Source organism: Phoxinus phoxinus, assembly GCF_949152265.1.
Source record: "Phoxinus phoxinus genome assembly, chromosome: 16".
In the NCBI taxonomy this organism is placed as follows: domain Eukaryota; kingdom Metazoa; phylum Chordata; class Actinopteri; order Cypriniformes; family Leuciscidae; genus Phoxinus; species Phoxinus phoxinus.
In genome coordinates this window covers 33159531-33178436 of record NC_136891.1, presented here as the reverse complement: position 1 = coordinate 33178436, position 18906 = coordinate 33159531, and the positions used below count along the sequence as shown (strand labels likewise).

At 37.9% G+C, this 18906-nt stretch overlaps 1 protein-coding gene across 2 annotated transcripts; it reads right to left on the bottom strand.

Annotated features, from left to right (window-relative positions):
• Positions 1-275: 275 nt before the first annotated feature.
• slc22a16 (solute carrier family 22 member 16) lies at positions 276-16377 on the bottom strand. 2 transcript variants are annotated; one of them, XM_079639420.1, is made up of 10 exons: positions 16216-16377; positions 15051-15521; positions 12919-13036; positions 10671-10985; positions 9024-9264; positions 7881-8008; positions 4009-4118; positions 2000-2099; positions 1389-1897; positions 276-554 (listed from the first exon to the last, which is right to left on the bottom strand). In XM_079639420.1, the coding sequence occupies exons 1-9, from the start codon at positions 16263-16265 to the stop codon at positions 1733-1735; spliced, it is 1698 nt and encodes a 565-aa protein (XP_079495546.1). In that variant the 5' UTR covers positions 16266-16377; the 3' UTR covers positions 276-554; positions 1389-1732. The 2 variants fall into 2 exon arrangements, with proteins under 2 accessions (XP_079495546.1, XP_079495547.1); XM_079639421.1 differs by lacking the exons at positions 276-554; positions 1389-1897; positions 2000-2099; positions 4009-4118 and adding an exon at positions 5585-5729 and having other exon boundaries at positions 16216-16361.
• Positions 16378-18906: the final 2529 nt, after the last annotated feature.

Below are 18906 nucleotides of genomic sequence, written 5' to 3'. Positions count from 1 at the left end.
AGAACAGGACAGGAAGAGTAAACATAAACACAAAGTTCTGAAGTATTATAAAGTACAGTCACAGTTTGCCATGAACAATACTGATATGTTTGGAGCTAAACCCTGAGATGCAATTGTGTAAAAACGGCTTCATACAAAACAAGGTCTATCTTTCAATTAAACATGCATAGAAACTCATCACACATTAACTGATAATGAACACGAGTTTTCCTCTACAGCTGAGTTTTGTCAATAAACAGATGGAGTTTAAGATCCATAACACATTAGTGCATACTATGTTCACATTGCTATAATTAATTGTCAAAACTAAATGTCCATTTCTTAAATTCAAAGCATTTAGGAAATGCAAATAGATTTTTTTTTAGAAAGGTGCAGCCACATTTACTTTTAGGTGATTAAGTGAAATCCAATCATTTCAATGGGAATCCACAATAATTTCACTACAGTTCAAGTTGATCATGGATTCTTGGCATAAAAGGGACTTCTGAGTAAGCTGTGCTTCATCACTACAGACAGTGAAAAAATGTGTTATAATTTCACTAATGTGACAGCACCTTAAAGGACAAGTTCGGTATTTTACACTTAAAGCCCTGTTTTCAGATCGTTTCTGATGAAATAGAACGGTTAAGATTGAAATTTGGACACATGCTGCTGTCCTGAGAATTAGTAGCACCCCCCCCCCCCCCCCCCCCCCCCCCCTCCACAATGGCTGCATAGGTGCACTGGAACAATACTTCCTAAAACGCATTAAACTTTCGTTTACAAAGACGTGAAACTCACCGAGTGGTCAGGGGTGTTCACTGATATGCTCACACAAAAATCGCTGCAAAAGATGCTTTCCAACAGGTGTTTTACCATTCGTTGTAAAACTGTGGACCTATTTTTCCAAACACCTCACACCCGTACATTCTTCCGTTGAGAGCTTGAATAATAGACACTCCAGCCCAGTTGGTGGCGGCGGAGTAATACCGTACCTCACAGCACATCCAATACAAGAGTTGGACAAAAACAACGATAAAACCTGTTGGAAAGCATATTTTTCGTTGCAAATGAGAATTTGTTCTCAATCGGCCTACCTGGTAAAATAAAGTTAAAATAAAAATTAAAAAATAAAAATCTTTTGCATCGATTTTTGTGTGAGCATACCAGTGAACACCCCTGACCACTCGGTGAGTTTCACGTCTTTGTAAACGAAAGTTTAATGCGTTTTAGGAAGTATTGTTCCAGTGCACCGATGCAGCCATTGTGGATGGGGGGCGGGGGGCGGGGGGGGGTTGGGGGGTGCTACTAATTCTCGGGCCAGCAGCATGTTTCCAAATTTCAATCTTAACCGTTCTATTTCATCAGAAACGATCTGAAAACAGGGCTTTAAGTGTAAAATACCGGACTTGTCCATTAAGCGTCTGTGTGTAAGTGGTTTGGGCTGAAAGGCAAACATGTAATACTTAGCAGTTTAGATAAATGAGGTCCTGCCTTGAAAGCTCTTACTAAGGCAAAATTAAGATAATACTTTTCATAACAATTACAAAATATCAAAACATTCACAATCAAATATACCACAAATATTTTCAGTAATTATCCAAACTCACTCATGCACAACACAGCCTCATTTTCCCACAAATGCCTGAAAAAAAAAAAATGTAGCACACGTCAAAAAATATATTTGATGTTGGAGTATGTTCTGTTGTAAGTCAGTAAAGGCACTTTCAGGAATCCTGTGTGAAAATGTGTTTCATATTTGGTTCATCTCTAGTGCGTCCGCTGGAGGAATCTTTGTCCTGGGCTTGGAGCCTAGAGCTTCAGCTTCTTTCAAAGTCGAGGTGAGGGGCTGTCCTAGAGTCTCTGGGAGAAACATGGTTAGGATCCCGATGACGAAAGCCAGAATTCCCACAATAAGCTGCAGAATAAGAGAGAGCAGAAGTTAGCACTGTTCAGTCCAGAACATCCAGTTCTAAAGTCTTACACAGTCACGCCAAGATTTCTGACTGCGCTTCCACACCTGAGGCAGATAGATCCAGATGTCAGCGAGGTAAACGCAGAAAGGAGCGACCACACTTCCCACCCGACACATCATACTCCCACTGCCCACCGCCAGAGACCTGCCGGACCAGAATACTGAACATAGCGTCTATACAAATAATCACTGGAAAGCATACAGCATATGTAACACTCATCCTACTGTGCAGTGAACTTCAGAAACTGATGAAATATATCGTTACTAGATTTATATTGGAACATTATAAATATTGTTATTTAAATTAGCGATACTGGATAAAAGTGAAACGAACTACAGCAGAGAGTCAAGTCATCTTCATTTATATAGCGCTTTTAACAATGTAGATTGTTTCAAAGCGGCTTTACAGAGATAAACGTATAATTTAAGGTAACAGATTGTTTTGTCTTTATAGCGGTTCTTAAATAAAGATATTTTCCAGCTAAAGTTAGTTTTGATTGATTCACTTCCGTCACAACGATCATTAGTTATTAAATTAGAGACCGCTAAGACGACACCGTTCTCTCTACACAGACTTTAAACGCCAACCTGTGAGAAACACTGACGGCGCTCACGTGCGCATTAAGAATTAATTATATAGTTATGTGCGTTTGAATATATGTGCGCAGGTTTGTAATTCCCTACAAACCAAGCCTTAACAAACTACTTGTCTGGCCTTAAAAAATTTGATACAGAATTTTATTACCCCGAGAGATTGAACTGTTGGTGCAGTTTAATCAAGTCCAGTTATGATATTGTAATGCATCAGAGTGTTTTATGTTACAGTAACAAATCTATTGCAGACGGTGTGTATCGTGAGGTAGAAAGGAAGCCTAAAGGCTGGAATTCAGTTTTTTTGCAGTCTGACAAGTCAACGCTAGTCAGAGCCAGTCTGCAGATTTTGGGCAGTTTTTGTGTTGAGTTTGTTGTGTCCTAAAAAAAGTCTGGCTGTTCAGTGCATGATTCCCAGTATTTCTCTCTAACATTTATAGAGAGCCTAAGTCCCTCCCCTTCCGGTGGACCATGGGACCTTATTTCGGAAAAATATTGTATTGTTGTCAATGGCGAGAGACAACAAATATTTTGATCTCGTTTGAATTGTGCCCTGAATTACACATATGATGTTTGTCCATTTAAAAGATACATTTTAAAGTCAAAGTCACAGTTTGATGTAAAACTGTTGAGGTTTAAGACTGTGAAAATACGTCATTACAAAGACTACAAACCCAAAAGGCGCACATGTGACGTCATACCTTTTCTCTCAATGAATGAAGCTAACTTTACTGAAGCTAACTTTGATAACTTTACTGAAGCTAACTTTACTGAAGCTAACTTTACTGAAGCTAACTTTACTGAAGCTAACTTTACTGAAGCTAACTTTACTGAAGCTAACTTTACTGAAGCTAACTTTACTGAAGCTAACTTTACTGAAGCTAACTCTACTGAAGCTAACTTTGATAACTTTACTGAAGCTAACTTTACTGAAGCTAACTTTACTGAAGCTAACTTTACTGAAGCTAACTTTACTGAAGCTAACTCTACTGACGCTAACTTTACTGAAGCTAATTTTACTGAAGCTAACTTTACTGAAGCTAACTTTACTGAAGCTAACTCTACTGAAGCTAACTTTGATAACTTTACTGAAGCTAACTTTACTGAAGCTAACTTTACTGAAGCTAACTTTACTGAAGCTAACTTTACTGAAGCTAACTCTACTGACGCTAACTTTACTGAAGCTAATTTTACTGAAGCTAACTTTACTGAAGCTAACGTCTGTCATGTTTTCTATAGTCTTACGTTATAATCATAACATTCGGACGGAATAAAAAAATAAGTTGTCTCTCGCCATTGACTACCATACATATTTTTTCCGAAATAATGTCCCATGAGCCGGAAGCGGAGGCTCTCTATACTGTATGTTGACAAGTTTTTGATCTGTTCAGATTTTAAAAGTCATGTATTCTAGCCTTTAGTGTGGACAATCTGGACGTATAGTGTATTAATACAACAAATACCTGATAGTTGTGGGGTAAAGCTCACAGGTGTACAAGTAAATCAGACCGAATGCAATGGCAATGGCGAATTTCCCTGTCATACTTAAGACCATAGCCAATACCTCGATATCCTGAAACAAAGAGAGAGAAACACAGTGAAACTATATTTATCAGCAACAATGTTTTATTCAGTAGCCAATAGCAGGCCATAGTAGGGCTGCATTCAATCTGGGATCAGACACGAGTCTAAACGTCCCCAAGAAAGACCCCTCTGACCCCTCTCAGGAGCAGCAGCTGCCGTACGTATAAACAGCCGCTTAGATGACAGGTCTATTTATACATTTCTGGAGCGACGGTGGCAGTACTCGCGCCACACTCGGTCATCTCAGTGTCAGCAGTGCAGCGGTTAGTTATGAGCGGTGACGTGATCCTGATGGAATATCATCCCGCTAACGCATTCTTCATAGCCTGAGCTTTCAGTGACCACGGCTGTTTGGAGACTGACTGAGAAATGCATTATTACATATTTTATTACATCCTTTGATTTCTATCATTCATATTGCTCCATTTGTGTGACCTGAATTTTGAATCCATACATAATATATGAATGGGTGCTTCTGTATGTTGATATATTCAGACCGACAGCACGATTGTGATTCTTTTAGTGAACGATAAGGTAATATTTACGTTTTTTAACAAAATATTCCCAGTTACTTAATATTTTTGGCTTAGCCAACAAAAATGATATCATATGAAGCTAGAAAGAGTCGTTGATATGTATAGTAACCCATACGGAAATGTAATATATCTACACATATGAAATATACATATATTAAATATATCCACATATATAAAATACCTTATATAAACCTATTAGAAAATGGAACAATTGACATATAAAACCAGCCCATATATTTTATGTATGTATAATAGTGTTTTTCTATATACATGTCACATATATAATTATCAGTTTTCAAATATAATTTGTGTAGTATTTGTTTTGTTTTTATGAGCTGGTCAAGAAGAGGTAAAATAATAATAAATAATACATTTTATTTATAAAAGATTCGAAAATGAGACTTGACTTGATCTTGACTTGATCTGTAGACTTGAAATAAATAGTTAAATAGTAAATAGTTTGGCATATATAAATTAAACATCTCGGTGACATATATGGTCAAAACATACAGTATTATATAAACAATAATCATATACATCATATTAATATATGTCAATATACTCATTTAATATGGCAAATTTATATATGTCAAAAACCTATATCAACTAATATGTAGGGATATGTATATATGTGATAGCAATATATTGTCTTATACTGGCGATATAGGGATATATATGTCATATATTACATTTCCGTATGGGAATAGTTCAATGTTTTGTGAACAAGCTAATCTTTTTAGACATTATAGTTATAAATGGCAACGTTTAACAACCATGAGGGTTAAAAGCAGTTAAATATCTTGATTCTGGTTCAGTTATGTGTGAGCAAGGCATTTACTGAAATAGCAACTGAAACATTTGTACTTTTTTAACCTTACGTCCTACAGCAATGCTAAGCTGACATACAAGGCATGTGCATACATGTATAACTCTCAAGAAGCCGAGAAGACTATCTTACACCTGCAGATCTATAATCACTTTTAATAAGCCACTTATTTTGAGTTAAACTGAAGTTTGGCACTGACCAGAAGGGGTAAAGTTGTCCAGTTGACACTTGAAACCAACTACAGTACAGAGAGAGGAAAACATACTGGCGTGACTAATGTGTCAAACATATTACAATTAATTTAGCGTGTTAAAATAATTCACATGCAGAGATGGTTAAACAGCGATAAAACAATATGGATATCTGCATTGAAGCAATCTGTAACATGCAGCTTGTTATTAATTATTAAACTCAAGCAAGACAAGTTGGACAGTCAGTTTGCCGTGCACAATAAGGTTTTGGGCTTGTTATGATCGGTGGATGCTCTTACCAATCACAAAAACAAGGAATAACTATATTTTTGGGGGCAGAATCATATATCCTAGTAAGTAGCCTGGTTTCTTAAAGGTCCTGCAATACCACAAATCCTACTTGGGAGTTTTATGAGGTTCAACTGTCATATCACAAGTGAATGTGTGTAGGGACCAGACAGTAGGAGTTAAAATAAGGAAGAAAGAAGAACATCTACAAAACCTTGTTGCTATACCAACAAAACTGCCAGTGATTTGTCGCAATAATTACTCGGTCACTTTCTTTGGTATATGAAGTGGGATGTGTATGTCGTGACCAATCGTGTCACAAACACACGAAAGAGTCAAAAATATAATAATTACAGACATGCAACCTATCACACCAAAAAAATGACACTTGTCAGCGGCTCAACAGAGGAGCTGTTCATGAGAGTATACTGTATATATGTCTCTAGTGCTTGGGTAGAAGTCAAAACTTGATTCAGAAGATGACTCTTGACTGGATCATATGCAGTGATGTATTACTGCTGTTTAAAGCACCGGGGAAGAAGAGTGAGAGAAATCGAGAACGCGGGTGGAAAAAGGTTGATTACAAACAACAAAAGACTGATGCGCAGCTGCCCCAGTTACCATGTGAAAAGCAAACACACACACACACACACACACACACACACACACACACACGTCCTCTCTTGCCAGGGTTAATCATTCATTTTAATAATCACTCAGTTTCTCCAATATGATGATGATGATGATGTAACTTGTTGCATATTGGTTCTAGATCTATCAAAACAACTTAAAATCACAAGTTACGGTCAGCTGATTTAGTTGATTTAGCCAGTGATATTTTCCACAATTTGTTATACATTTAAAAATTGCCTAGAAAAGAGAAAATATATAACTCTCTAAGTAATTCATGCAACCAAACCTTAACCCTAACCCTAATTATATAGTAAGTACATGTAGTTTATTATTACTTAGTGCTTAATTGTATAATTACACTGTAACAAGGACACCTTAAAATAAAGTTCACCCCAAAATTCATCTGTGCGAATGTTTCTTTTTTTCCAACCTCTTGTCGAATCAAAATCTCATTACTGAATATTCCAGTGAAACCGACAGGCTTCTCTCTGGTGACGTATGCAAGACTTCGCCAATCGTTTAGTCCGCTCTAACCCGCACATGCAAGCTTGCATTTGTCTGCCTCTCGCATGTCAAAATCCAATCAACAACCGATACATAGAACCAAGTCCCCCTACATTTAATTGACCGTTTGCAAAGACCCGCCCCCCTTAGTTACTGTCGCTATGTCCGACAAGCTACGCCGCTCTCACACACACCATGTTCTCACGCAGTGAAAAACACATCGCGGAGCAGAGAGGACACTGACAACACACTGACAGACACAGACCAGCTTACTTTTGATATTAACTGTTATAGAAAAACAAAGTCTCACCTTTCAAATGTGGGCTTTTTTTTAAAAGAAATGTAAACAATAAATAGCGTTTTGTGTCTCTTTAATGTGTGTGACAGATCGCTGTGTCGCCTCAGTTAAAGCCGCTCGTGAACCGATCATCTCTTCCTTCTAGTTCATTTATAGCATCAAATAAACATGAATGAACATCAGAAGGAATGTTGTTTTAACCGCGGAAAGACGTCAGTACACTCCGCTTCTCAAGCTCAAATCCTCCCATGTTAATCTACTAACTCTCCTGACTGCTTTGTCGGACAAAATGGCGGATGGCGAAGTATGATTGGTCAGATCACCTGTCAATCAAGCTCCCTGCGAAGGGTCAATTAGTCCCCCCATATTGCTACTTCCATTTAATTGTGACTTTAACAGTGCACTACTATATCACAGTGTGCATATATCACATGGATGGTCACACACACACACACACACACACGTGATCTCATACCTGTGGCACCACGATAATGAGCATGCAGGCTACTCCACCGAGCAGCAGAGCCGGGGCACATGTCTTCTTCCTGCCGACCCGATCCATTGCAAAGCAGCCGATCAAGTATGACGGGATCTCAACAGCACCTACAGTAGTAACGTCAGATGAAGGATAGTTAAGTGCTGTTCACTTCAGTACTACTAAAACTAAACTATAGCTCAGTGGAAATGCTCAAAATCCAGCAGTGCAATACATCAGGCATCATGCTAGTAGATGTGTTTGCATGTTTTTGTATCTCTTATACTATTTTTCATTTAAACGTATTTTTGCCTTTAAAGAATAGCTCACCCAAAAAAAAAAAAAAGTTAATTTTACAATTAAAGCTTTCAAGTTAAAGACAAGTGCACAAAGCAGTCTTACGATCCTTTTACGGTGCTTTTCTGACTAGCTTAAAAGCTAAACTCTCCATTCATTGTCAACCAACAGTTTTATATATTTTATTTATACCACGGGCTTTTTAAATACTCGATTCTGATTGGCTGGAAGGTGTCCAGTAAAACCGTTTAATGCCTAGGTAGTTCCAGTCAGTTTGATTACAGTTCGAAATGAATCCGTAGTAACACAGTTACACTAACCCTGAAATAACCCTTTTCCATGTCTAACTTCACGATAAATGGAAATGTGGAGTTTAACATCAATTAGTATAATGATGAGTAAAACAATCCCCTATCGAAATTTCCAATTTTTTTTCATTTAATTTAATGCATTTCAATTAATGTAATGTGTCTCTTTGTCTCTATCTTTTAATAATGAATTTAAATAAATGTGATAATTCATTCAAATAAAAGCAATCCGATGGCTCTACTTTATTTAAAGCGGACGGAGTGCTAGAACTAACGAGCAGTAACTTAAGAAAATAACCGTAATTTTTACCCGTCTGTTAAAAAATGACACAGTTACAGCTTTAATTATCCCTTACATATAGTATTTATCTTATATTCCAAGGAAAATATCACATCATTTTGAGGTTTGGAATGACATAAAGGTGAATAAACGATTATTCTGATCTAAAAAAAAAAAAACCACGAGTTATTCCATTTAAAGCATCCAAACCTTTTTGAGAACAAGACATACAAACATAAACACACATCAGTCCATTACCAGCCAGGAAGAGGTTGATATACTGGTTTCCTCCCAGGTTGACAGACCCCAGGCTGAAGACATAGTATCCCAAGCTTCCGATGAACCAGATAGCCCAGCAGGTGGCGCTGCGACCAGCCATTTTCAAGCTTCCAAACATGTCCAGGATGCTCAGCCTCTTCTCGACTTCCATCGCGGTCCCACCGGATTGCTTATTATCCTTTAACAGCGCTCCATCACATCCATCCTTTAGCTCTGACACCTATCAGGTCAAATAAACACAAGCTGTTAACAATACAGATTTTTCTCATATCCTTACCACGACTGTTCAAATCTTTCAATCAAGCACCTAAAATATTTCAGTAACACTTTAAATTACAGCCCGGAAAGTACTGGGTAATTAAGACGAATTTACGGCGTAACTTTCTGTAATTATAGTGCACCTATAAAGTACTTGCATGTAAGTATAAGGGAACAAAATGTAAAGTTTGGGGAATACAGGGGTAACAACCAGGAGAATTAAAAATATAGTTATACTGTAAGGATTATAGAACTAAGGAGTATTTATTCTACTATCAAGGTTTCCGCGTCAGTGATATTAGATTGTGTGTATGTATGTTATTGTACTTACTCTGTAACTACATGGAACAAGAGGGTAACAAGCACCACTACATGAAACAAGTGTATCTTTCCCCAATATTTAAGCAAAAGTTGGAATTGTTTTAGTTTTTAGTGCACTTTTGTTCAAAAGATTACTGTATAAATGCATAGGTATCCTGTAATTTTTTTAAAAGCCTATTGTATTGGTACACCATTATTACAAAAAGGTACGCAGTGTGTGTTCTTGCTAAATTGCTCCCAAATGTGATTGTTGTATCATAATAGTAGAATAAGGACCTCTTAGTTCTATAATACTTACAGTATAAATATATATATTTTTATTATTCTGGTTGTTACCCCTTTATTCCCCAAACTTTACATGTTGTTCCCTTATACTTACACATAAGTACTTTATAGGTACACTATAATTACAGAAAGGTACGCTGTTAAATCACTTTAATTACACAGTACTTTCCGGGCTGTAATCTAAAGCGTTACCAATATTTCATTATAAAGTTTACAGTATCTCAGCATTATGTACTGATCCTAGGTTTGGTCTAGGTTAGTCATTTCTAAATGTAAATAATATGATCAAATGTGTTAGTTTCCCCCTATCCTCGCAAATGCTGGCAACAAATTTTTGGCAGCAATTGCTTTTTTGATATTTATTTTTCTTTGAGGTTTAAAATGAAATTGAATTTTAATTCATGGTACCTCTTTATGTTTGGAAGTCACTTTTCTTTCAATTTCCTTATTTTAACGTGGAGTCAGATAATGTGGTGTAATGCTGTATAACATCAAAGTATATTCTGGTATATAAGCTGCGATCATTTATCACAACTTAAAATCCAACATTGTTTCAACTTTAAAAAGTATGTGTTCATGCTTGACTTAAAATATTTAGTTTAGTTTAGTTAAGTTGGATATTTAAGTTATCTCAACAAATTTTAAGTTGTTATAACTAATCGCAGCCACATTTTTTACAGTGTATATTCTAAACAAAGATGTCTGAGATAGGTATAATTCATGGCAGGAACGTACTTCCCCGTGTTGTCAGAGTGAGTTTACCTTAAGGGTGGGTGGCAGGCCATTAAAGTAGGCCATCGTGTCCAGCAGCTCCTGGGCTTCTTTGTACCGCCCTTTAGCCATTAGGTAGAAGGGTGTTTCTGGAAACTTCCAGCAGTAGAGCAAGAATGGAGATGTACTGAGAGTGAGGATGATCTGGTAGATCCACCAGACACGAACCAGATACCCAACCAGAGCCACCACCATGATGCCCACAGCAAAGGCAGCGTGCACATGCATAGAGGTCCACGTGCGCACCTTATTTCCTGTAAACTCTGTCACGTACACAAAGACTACAACCAGATACCCGCTCGACACCTGCCGAGAGAGAGAGAGAGAGAGAGAGAGAGAGAGAGAGAGAGAGAGAGAGAGAGAGAGAGAGAGAGAGAGAGAGAGAGAGAGAGAGAGAGAGAGAGTTAGGGTGCTTCTGGCACTTCTAATCAGACACAGCTAATCAGTAATTGAGTTTTGGCACAGCTAATCAATCATTCTAAAACTGATATCTTTATCAAAACATCAGAGACCAGGAAATGTTTGCGAGCAGTAACTTCTGCTTTGAGCAGCCAGGTAACGGGGCTGAAGTTGTTGTTTGTTTTTAACTACAATTTAAATAGTTAAAGGGGTAGGAAATTATTTATAAAGTGTTAAATGGCTTAATATAACACTTTATCCACTTTAGACATTCTACTAACTATAAGTAACTTTGCAGCTACATGTCAACTAACTGTTAGGCCGTGTGTCCACCAAAGCGGTTTTTCACGCGGCTGGCGTGTTTTTTCAATTGTTTTCAATGGGAACGCCGTGTTTTAGAACGCCAGGAGCGTAACGAGGCGCTGAGCGAGTATTTAACACTCAAGCGCTGAGCGCTAGGCGTTTTTTACAGGTCGCCGAGAGTTGAAGAATGTTCAACTTTGGGTAAAACGCAGCGCTCATCACTGTCACTTTTTAGCCAAGCGTCCAATCACAGTGGAGGAGGGGCGGGACTAATACCACATGGACCAATGGATATTCTGTATCATAGCAACGATGTGTCTCAAACCTGCGCAGCCAAAACGCTCTCAAGCGCACGTAGCTCGGCGTTTTCAGCTGGCTAAAAAAAATTTTCAGCTGGCTGCGTTTTACCTAAAGTTGAACATTCTTCAACTCTCGCCGACCTGTAAAAAACGCCGATCGCTTCAGCGTTAAATACTCGCTCAGCGCCTCGTTACGCTCCTTGCGTTCTAAAAACGCGGCGTTCCCATTGAAAACAATTTAAAAAACACGCCAGTCGCGTGAAAAAACGCTTTGGTGGACACACGGCCTAAAGCTTTGTTTATACTCGACGCGTCCGCACGAGCGCGAAGGTGCGCGCGGCAAAAATGACGTCGTTGCGGTGTGGGCGGTCGCGCGCGTTGGGTGCGCAAAGCGGCGCAAAGGCCCATTTCGCCTGGCGGTGTGCACGGCAGATTTTGTAACAGCGCGCGCGGCTCCGCATCCGAAGATGAACGACTTCGAGCCGAATCTGGCCGAGCACGACCTTCTCATCGCACCAGCAACCAGTTTGCGCGTCTAAATTAGTTGCTTACATTAAAAAAATGAGCATACAATAGCATAAAAAGCCTTTTTAATGAACATAAGGTCCATGGTTAATACAAATGTGCACGAAAGTTAATGAAATGTTTAGTGAAATTAGAAAATATTTAAGAGATCGTTAATGTATTTGTATACGTACATGTATTCCCATATAGCCTAGCCTATATATTTTGTTCTAATGTCACAAGTAATAATCTCAGGGTTTACTGGGTTTTACACGATTATATTTGTATTGGTGGTGGTCACTAAAATAAACATTGTCACGTGTTTATATTTCTTCTTCTCACCGATTCCTGATGGTTCAGAGAGGACAATTACTCGAGTCGCCCCCTGTAGTTTCAAAGAATAGTACAACGGCGAGCGCGTCAAGTATAAACGCCTCGACCGTTTGGAGAGGTGCGCGCGCGGTCAGCGGAGACTCGCGCTCGTGCGGACGCGTCGAGTATAAACAAGGCTTAACAGTCCACTGACAGTCTACTACATTCAACTAATACTCTAATGAGAGTTAGTTGACATGTAGTTGAAAAGTTACTTAGGCTATAGTTAGTAGAATTGAAATAAAGTGTAACCCAATATTTTTTATTCTTTCAGCCATTTATGTCTGGAGCTTCCCAGCTGTGATGAGCGTGAGTGTGCATGCATGAATGTAAGTATTATGAACATGGACCAATTAATTTACCATGGCAAGAAGGAAACGCATCACCACGAAGAGGTAATAGTTTCCTGTGAAGGCCACAGTCACCCCAAAAATAAACTGGCACAAGCTGGTAGTCATCAGAACGGGCCGTCTACCAATTCTGGAAAATGGGAAAGCAAAAATTTGTATATTAAACATGATTTTCATTATCTACAGAAAACTTTAGGAAGCTTCAGACAACAATATAGCTTTATATTAACTTTTGCTTTATATTCATGTCAACTGGAGCTTCTACAGCTTAACTTCTGGCATGAAAGAGACTGGTTGTACTATTGTCAACTGCAGTTAATGTGTTCACAATTGGATATTTATGTGTGAACAGTTGTTTAAAGATAAACAGGCATGCAAATCTCTCACTTCTGTCCACCACAATACTTCACCTTTGACCATTCCACATTTGTTTCCATTCCTATGCATTTGTTTAATCGTTTCTAGAACAAAATAGCACTCTACTACTTTTGTACAACCTTGACCAATCTGTAAAGTGAACATGATCAAATATACAGTGGTGTCCAGTATGGAAATCCACTTTCATTCCCTGTCTCTGGAGGGTGAAGCGGTGATATCCCGTTTCTGTGCAGTGTCTGCATGTCTCACATCCCGTCCTGCTCTCTGTGTTCTTAGTTTTCTTACCGCAGAAGCTAATATTTGCCAATTGTAAACCATGCTGCAATATTAAATGTTCAAGTTGAATGTAGTACCGTAGCATAGAGTACACTTATCTTGTTCTCTCTTTCTGTCGTAAATAACAGATCAGTCCCGTCTGTGCTGCTGACCATGCTTGCAAACACATCTCAAGTCTTATGGTAACTTGTATTCACTGCCCTGGTGAAGGGAACTGTATTAAACTGTAATAATTTGTCGTATCCCGTTAGCATATCTGTAATTTTTGTCCATTGCTTTGAATGCATTTGAGTTTGTGCAGTTTTGGCATTTTTTTTAAAATGTCCTCACTAATGAAAATTGTCAAACTCAAAACTGGTCTTTGCTATTTGAAATGTTCATACATATGCCAAATTATGCTTTGTTTGATCTAATAATGTAAGCAGGATTCTTTAACGCTTAGGTTTAGGGGTGGTGTGTATTAAATATAATTCTGTTAATATGAGAACCACTGTGTCAGTGAGAGGCACTTACTAATATCGCTTTCAAGTTCTGTGTGTGTGTGTGTGTGTGTGTGTGTGTGTGTGTGTGTGTGTGTGTGTGTGTGTGTGTGTGTGTGTGTGTGTGTGCTTGTTTATGTGATTTATGAGGACACAAATCTCTATAATGACATGTGTATTACACTGGTTTTACAACTTAAACGTGGTTTATGAGGATATTTCATGAGTCCTCGTAATTCAAATAGCTTAAAAAAACATAAAAAAACAATGTTTTATTACAAATGTAAAAATGCAGATTGTGTCCTGTGATGGCAGGTTTAGGGATAGGGGCAGTGTAATGTGTGTGTGTGTGTGTGTGTGTGTGTGTGTGTGTGTGTGTGTGTGTGTGTGTGTGTGTGTGTGTGTGTGTGTGTGTGTGTGTGTGTGTGTGTGTGTGTGTGTGTGTGTGTGTGTGTGTGTGTGATGGGCAGGTTTAAGGATAGGGGCAGTGTGTGTGTGTGTGTGTGTGTGTGTGTGTGTGTGTGTGTGTGTGTGATGGGCAGGTTTAGGGATAGGGGCAGTCGTGTAAGGGGAGAGAATATACAGTTTGTACAGTATAAAAAACATTACGCCTATGGAGAGTCCTCATAATGTAGTTGTCAACTAGTGACCTACACAGACTGGGGCTTCAGCAATGATTTAAAAATTAGAAAGGAAGATCCATGAAGCATTATTTATGTTTTGATTTTTCAAGTGAAAGTCTGTCACATGACCACATCATTGTGTTGTTTTTGTTTGTGAGGGAAAAGGATGATTGATGTCTGATTTACAATTATTTTTGATTATTTTGTTTGTCATTCAGAACAGATTGCAAATGACGTGTGTGTGTGTGTGTGTGTGTGTGTGTGTGTGTGTGTGTGTGTGTGTGTGTGTGTGTGTGTGTGTGTGTGTGTGTGTGTGTGTGTGTGTGTGTGTGTGTGTGTGTGTGTGTGTGCGTGCGTGCGTGCGTGTGTGTGTACACAGACAATTTACCTGTCTGCGACGTCCCCAAACACCAAGGCACCAACCAAAACTCCCAGCATAAACGTTGGCTGTGAAAGCTTGGCCAGCCATTCCTTCTCACACACCAGGTCCCAGTCTGTGACGATGCTCTGCTCAACCTCGCTGTGATCGTAGACAAAGCCACCACATGACTCCACAGTCTTATTTCCAAAAAACTCATATTGAAAATTGATAGCATCAAGCCGCAGCGCTTTTAAACAAGGACTAAGTTCCCACTGGTCTCCTCCAGCTGTCCGCACAACCACAGGCCCGTCACCTGGCGTGTAGTGAGTCCAGATATCAGCCAGAGAGGTTGATGAGTGATTTCCATATAGAATGTCTGTGATATTTGGAGTGTCACAAAGAAATGTAGGCGTTTCAACTAAGAAAACCGAGGCCAGGTAATGTATTCCACAGGAGATGGCCTGGAAAATAGCAGCAAAGTAGAGACATGCCTGAAACCTGAGGAGAAAGTAGAAGGATACATTGGAAGTCGTGCAAGAGTGACAAGACAAGGTGCACACATCATCGATTATCAATACATAAATTATTGTATATACACATAGTAATTTTAAGGACAACATTGCCAACTTGTGCAAATACTGACATACATTAATTGACATGCAGGCAATCTGTTTACAATGACATTTTACACAATGCAGTGGTTGTTAAATTAACAGTAAAAATGCTGCTGTGGTTGACAGTTGTGATATCCTGTTAAGCATGCAGTTTAACAATATCTCTTCATAAATGTATATGCTTATTACCTTGTTAATTATAGGCTTTTCTCTCTTTTTTTTTTTTTTTACAATAGCCTATTTTAAAAACGTATGTGAACTAAAATCTTATATTGTAAGGTAACCTATAGTTTCTCCTGCAGTTTAAAGTAAATGTAAATAATTTAAAATAAGTATTTACATTATAATTTTAAGCAAGCTTTTAACGTAAAATTGTAAACATTATTTTACAGAATTGGATATTCGTGTTCGTCTTCAGCAGCGCACGTGAGCATTTACGCGCTTCTATTAAAGGGCAACAGAATGAAAATCCCACATCAGAATACGGTATATAACTATTATTTGGTGTAAATATTAACAGATATGTGTCCATTCCCATAACAGACGTAGCAATGTACCTTTCGGGAACAAATGGCTACCTTTTAAAGTGTCCAAGTTCGTCGAAAAGTCGCTCCACGCCAGTGGTCATGTTCAGCTCGTGCAGCTCAAGTGTGTGAAGGAGGGCTCTTCTCTTCTCTTCTCTTCTCTTCTCTTCTCTTCTCTTCTGACTCTTGTCAATTTGTACATGTTAGATCCTTTAGTAGTAGGAGGGGCGGTTTCGGTGGGGAACTTTCCACTCGAAGGCAAACAACGATTAAAACCAAAAAGTTCGCGTAACATTTGGTAATGCGACACACCGACGAGTGAAGATCCATAACTGCTGAAATTAGATCATATTGCTTCGTTTGCTTCAAGTTTGTCTTGGTTTTACTTCCATCGTAGGCTACGTATAACTCTTGTCAGGTTATGCAGAGTTTAAATAGTTGACAAGGTACTTCGTGGTGCCCCTGGAAATATCCTTGCGACGTGAGATGGTTATTTATAAATAATTTAGGCTTAATGGAAGCACACATACCAAGCGAAATCTGTTATGAACATTCCCACTCAATTTGTCAGTAGCCCATCTCTATAGCCTAAGTTTGTGCGTGTGGGTGTGTGTGCGCTTTAAATGTAAATTTATTTATTTTATCCTCCAAAGACAAGAGTTACGTTAATCAAATAGACCATTAATCATGCAAATGTGTTATCACATTTAATCAAAAGTAAATCAATCAATCAGTGCATCCTCTGTTAATAAATCATTTATTAGACCGGGGCTAGTTGTCAGTCACACAGGGAGTCTGTCACAAGGGCAATTCCACAAATGTGCTTTACCAGTGTTTTTGTATGTTGGTCTCAAACACACAGTGCATTAAAAATAAAATCATCTTAGATTGGAATAATTTTTGCTAATGTTATAAATTAACAAAAAATTGTTTTCTCAATAGCTAGGTAGTAAACGAGGAACACGGCTTATGTTGTCACTAAATGCATGTGCATGGCTTCAGTGACTATTTTTCTAGGGCAATAATGGTAGAGATGTTTAAATGCTTTTTTAAGGTATCTAGAGAAATTTCAAGTGAAGAAGTGTGACAAGACTCAACCTCTTTTTTATTAAGGGATCCAGTTTTTGAGAGAGGCATGACAGAAATAGGCAGCTTTGATTTTAAAATTGTGTCCTGTAATTTAAGAGCTACTTCGAATGACTCTTGGAAAGTCATATTTATCCTCAGTGAATCTTGGTGTAAATTGAAATGTGTTATGACTCTCACCAGGCCAGTCATTATTATTGTTACAGTCACACTGTTGTTCTAATGTTTCTCTCTGTCAGTTTCTGAATGCCAGGATTCAGACCCTTTTCTCTCCTAAATTTAACCCTTTAAACATGTGGTCACAGCAGAGTGTATGACACTTTGCATATATATATTTTACAAAGGCCTACTTACATATACAGACATGCCCTCACTATAATAGGAATATCATTCATCTGCATCAAATACATGAAAACTTTTCAAAAAGTTATTCTTTCCACACGCACATGTACAGCAGACGCGTGCAGTAACCTTCACTTGAACATTCAACAGCTGGTGTGTTCACACTTCAAAGCATTGATTAAACTGAGCGAGAAAAGGCAAAATAAATAGAAGAAAACGTATGTGTACATAATATTTAGATGGTTTATGAAATGATTCCTACAAAAAGGAAAGCTCTCCTGGCAAGGATAAAACTGGATCACTGACCTCAAAAATTCATAAAATATTCTGAATTATTTCTATTCTAACAGTCAGATAAATGTTTTGTATCACACAGTGCATTGATTGCTTTTTATTATTTTGAATTTATTGTATTATTCTGTTATGATTAGTAGCCTAAAAAGAGAGGAGGTTATTTTATTATTTATTTCTAGATGATTTGTTGGGAATTTACAAAGAAAGGGACCATCAGGTGAGCACTAAATGTGATTTTTTTTTTTATATATATATACAGAAAGAAAGAGTACTAGTAGGTCTATACAGTCAGCACTATTATGGCATAATGCATTTCATCTCGTCTGAATTTAGGACAATTCAGTGTCTTTACCACAAGGAGGCACAGTAAGCTATGAAATGGGTATTTTACAAATACACAAGAAATAACTAACCTCAAATAATGCAGATGATGACATTAATTTTAAGCTAATGTGGGATAGTACAAAAGAAAACTAAACTAAAATTTGAAATAATTGGGCATTTCCAAAATATGATATCCCGGCTTTGACATTTTATCAAAAACAAGCTTAGGCCGAATGGAGCTATGTGAAAGTAAACTTGCTTTGACATTGCATCCACAAATCTTTCTTCAGTTACTCTTTATGCACATGTTCTTAGAAGTATTCTGGAATATTAAAGTGACTTCTTGCTCATAAACTGAGAGGTTTGCTGTATGTTATCACATCTGCTGTTTATAAATATATTATATTAAAACTTCTCCATACTTATAAGTATGACACATTTTCACAGTGTGCTCTTCACAGTTAATAATACACTCTAAAAAAATCTGGGTTGGTGTAACCCAATTTTGGGTCAAATATGGACAAACCCAAACGTTGGATCAAAAATGCACTTTTTAAAAATTTAACCCAATGGCTGGGTTTGTCCATATTTGACCCAAAATTGGGTTAAAACAACCCAGCATTTTTTAGAGTGTCTTTGTTGTTGAGGAAGAAACATCTGCTGTTTATAAATATATTATATTAAAACTTCTCCATACTT